General features: G+C 41.3%; 1 protein-coding gene across 1 annotated transcript; it reads right to left on the bottom strand.

Annotated features, from left to right (window-relative positions):
* Window positions 1–409: 409 nt before the first annotated feature.
* On the bottom strand, window positions 410–3,073 carry LOC104798746. Its single transcript, XM_010520937.1, has 5 exons — window positions 2,925–3,073; window positions 2,310–2,703; window positions 1,686–2,209; window positions 712–1,226; window positions 410–423 (listed from the first exon to the last, which is right to left on the bottom strand). Exons 1-5 carry the CDS (start codon window positions 3,071–3,073, stop codon window positions 410–412), a joined length of 1,596 nt encoding a protein of 531 aa, XP_010519239.1.
* Between the last annotated feature and the right edge of the window lie 60 nt (window positions 3,074–3,133).

The raw sequence follows: 3,133 nt of genomic DNA, 5'->3' as shown, positions 1-3,133 counted from the left end.
AAAGAGGTTTGAATGTGTAGTCTTCAAGAAAATCATTATTGACTTTGTGGTCTTCAAGAATGAAGTTGGAAAGTCACCTTGACCAGATTTAATGCTAATTTTCGTCCTCCCTTTTGGGCTTGACTTTTGGGCTTGATTTATGGGCCTTCCAGAATGAAATCAAGTGGATAATGGGCTGAACTTGTGGTTGATCCAAGTCCATGCACTTTCCCATGTATTCTTGACCCAAACATTCAAGAATAAGGCAATTTGGCACAGCTTGTAGCTTCTTGCCTCGTATGCCCATCATCGGTCCTATTGCCTCGGTGAATTCTCCCGCTTTGTCCATCCCGAAGAAAGCTTCCTATCCAGCTCGAATGGGTTGCCTTTGATATCCCATCATTCTCCTCTTCTTAAGAAAGATTTGTCCTCAAATCTGATTAGCTGCAACAAACAACATAGAATGTTGAACTAACACAAAACTCACTTGGAAGCTCGAGTTGGTAAGCATTGTTGTTGATTTTTTTTAAGAACTTTGAAATTGCCAACTCCCCTGGACTTCAACTTTGATTTCCTCTCTTTACGCATGTGCACTCAAACCATGTCTCCTGGTTTAAATACAACCTCTTTTCGCCCTTTGTTTGCTTGCTTGGCGTATTATTCCAATCCTCCTTTTGATCCCAGGATCAAATATAGCATTTTGACATGAACCAAAAGATAGATATACAATACCGAACCCCATAAGGGTTGAAAAATCTTCGATACGCCCAGATTTGATGAGTAAAAACACATCATTTGCATCTTCTCTTTCAGAATTTCCATCCTCTATCAAATCAGCTCCAATACCTACACCAGAAGAATTGCATTCTACCTCGAAAGCTTTAGAAAAACGAGGTAGAGACAAGAGTGAAGAATGAGTGAGTTTTTCTTTCAAAAGTTGAAACGCAGCTTCTTGCGCATCTCCCCACTTAAACCCGATATTCTTCTTGATAACTTCTGTCAATGGTGCATCTATGATGCTAAAGTCTTTCACAAACCTCCTGTAAAAACTTGCAAGTCCATGAAAACTCCTCACCTCACCAACTGTCCTCGGACATGGCCAATCCCTTATGGCTGCGATCTTCTCTTCATCGACATGAATTCCCTGCTCACTAACCACACCTAAAAACACCAATTTGTTAGTGCAAAACGTGCATTTCTTGAGGTTAGCAAACAATTGCTCCTTTCGCAGAACATCCAAGACATATCTAATGTGTTCAATATGTTCAACAAGGTTCTTGCTATATATCAGGATATCATCAAAATACACAACCACGAAACGTCCTAGAAAATGTCTAAGAACGTGATTCATTAGTCTCATAAACGTGCTAGGTGCATTTGTTAAGCCAAAAGGCATAACCAACCATTCATACAACCCGTGCTTTGTTTTAAAGGCTGTTTTCCACTCATCACCTTCTTTCATGCGTATTTGATGATAGCCACTTCTCAAATCAACCTTAGAAAAGAATTTTGAACCATGCAACTCATCTAACATGTCATCAAGTCTCGGAATAGGATGGCGATACTTTACCGTGATTTGGTTGACCGCACGACAATCAACACACATTCGCCACGTACTGTCTTTCTTTGGTACAAGAATCACCGGCACGGCACATGGTGACATGCTTTCTCGGATGTGTCCCTTCTCCATCAGATCCGAAATTTACCTCTGAAGCCCTTTGGTTTCCTCGGGATTGGTTCTGTAGGCTGCCTTGTTCGGAATACTTGCACCGAGAATGAAATCGATTTGATGCTCGATTCCTCGTAATGGTGGCAGTCCATTTGGAATCTCCTCCGAAAAAACATCATCATATTCCTGCAGAAGATCAAGAACAACACTAGACAAAGTAGAAGTGAGTTTGTTAGTGTCCAAAAGTGCCTCTTTGTACAAAAGTACAAACATAGGCTGGTGCGAAAGCAATGCTTTCTTAACCTCTCTCGCTCTCATGAAGAAATTTGTGTTTGATCTCACGGGTATACTCTCAAAGGCTTTTGACTGGGTTTTTCTCAAATCCGCACCAATTTTTGAGTGAACTACCTCATGGTCACACAATTTCTTCTCATTCTTGATCATTTGGAGTTGATCTTCGTACACTTCTTTAGGAGTCAAAGGAACCAATCTGATTTGCTTCCCTTTGAACTCAAAAGAATATTTGTTGGAGTATCCATCGTGTTGAGCACGCTTATCAAACTGCCATGGCCGCCCAAGGAGTAAATGACCAACTTGCATAGGCACAACATCACATAGCACTCCATCTTCGTATTTTTCCAATACGAAATGGAACCTTTACTTGCCTATGAACCTTCGTTTCTCCACTGTCATTCAACCACTGAAGTTTATATGGCTTTGGATGCTTCTGAGTAAGCAACCCTAGCTTTTCAACCAAAGAATTGTTCGCCACGTTAGTACAACTTCCACTATCAATGATAAAGCTACAAACCTTGTCCTTAACAACACATCTTGTATAAAAGATGTTTTCTCGCTGAATCTTCTCCTCTTCTTTTGATCGAAGATTCAAAACCCTTCGAGTCACCATCAGTTTACCTGACTCAGCCTCTTGCTCATCTACATCACTCTCCAAAGACGGCATTGAATCAGATTCACCCTCAGCTTTGGTTTCAACCTCTCCGTTATCACGAACCACCAAAGTTCTTCGATTCGGGCACTTATTTGCGTAGTGTCCTCTGCCCAAACACTTAAAACATCGAATATCTCGAGTACGTGATGGAAGGGCATCAGACCTTGCTTTCTTGGCTGAGAAGTTTCAGGTTTGCCCTCGGGTTTTGCTGCAACTTTTGAACCAAAAGGTTGCTTATCTTCTTTGTGGAAATGTGGTCGAGCATTGGAAGAGTTGGAACCAAATTTCTGATGGGTTTTTCTCCTTCTTTTGATTTGGTTCTCGAACTTGATCGCAAGTTGTAGCAACTCCTCCATCTCAACATAATGTTGAGTCTCCACACGATCTTGGATCTCTTGATTCAGCCCTCCAATAAATCTGTCCATAGTTGATTCCCTGTCCTCATCAACATTGGCTCGCAACATTAACATTTCCATCTCTTTATAATACTCCTCGACACTACGGTTACCTTGCACCACACGTCTCAAACGTTGGAG

Source organism: Tarenaya hassleriana, unplaced genomic scaffold (genome assembly GCF_000463585.1).
Source record: "Tarenaya hassleriana unplaced genomic scaffold, ASM46358v1 Cleome57, whole genome shotgun sequence".
In the NCBI taxonomy this organism is placed as follows: Eukaryota; Viridiplantae; Streptophyta; class Magnoliopsida; order Brassicales; family Cleomaceae; genus Tarenaya; species Tarenaya hassleriana.
This window is presented reverse-complemented; position numbering and strand designations above follow the sequence as displayed.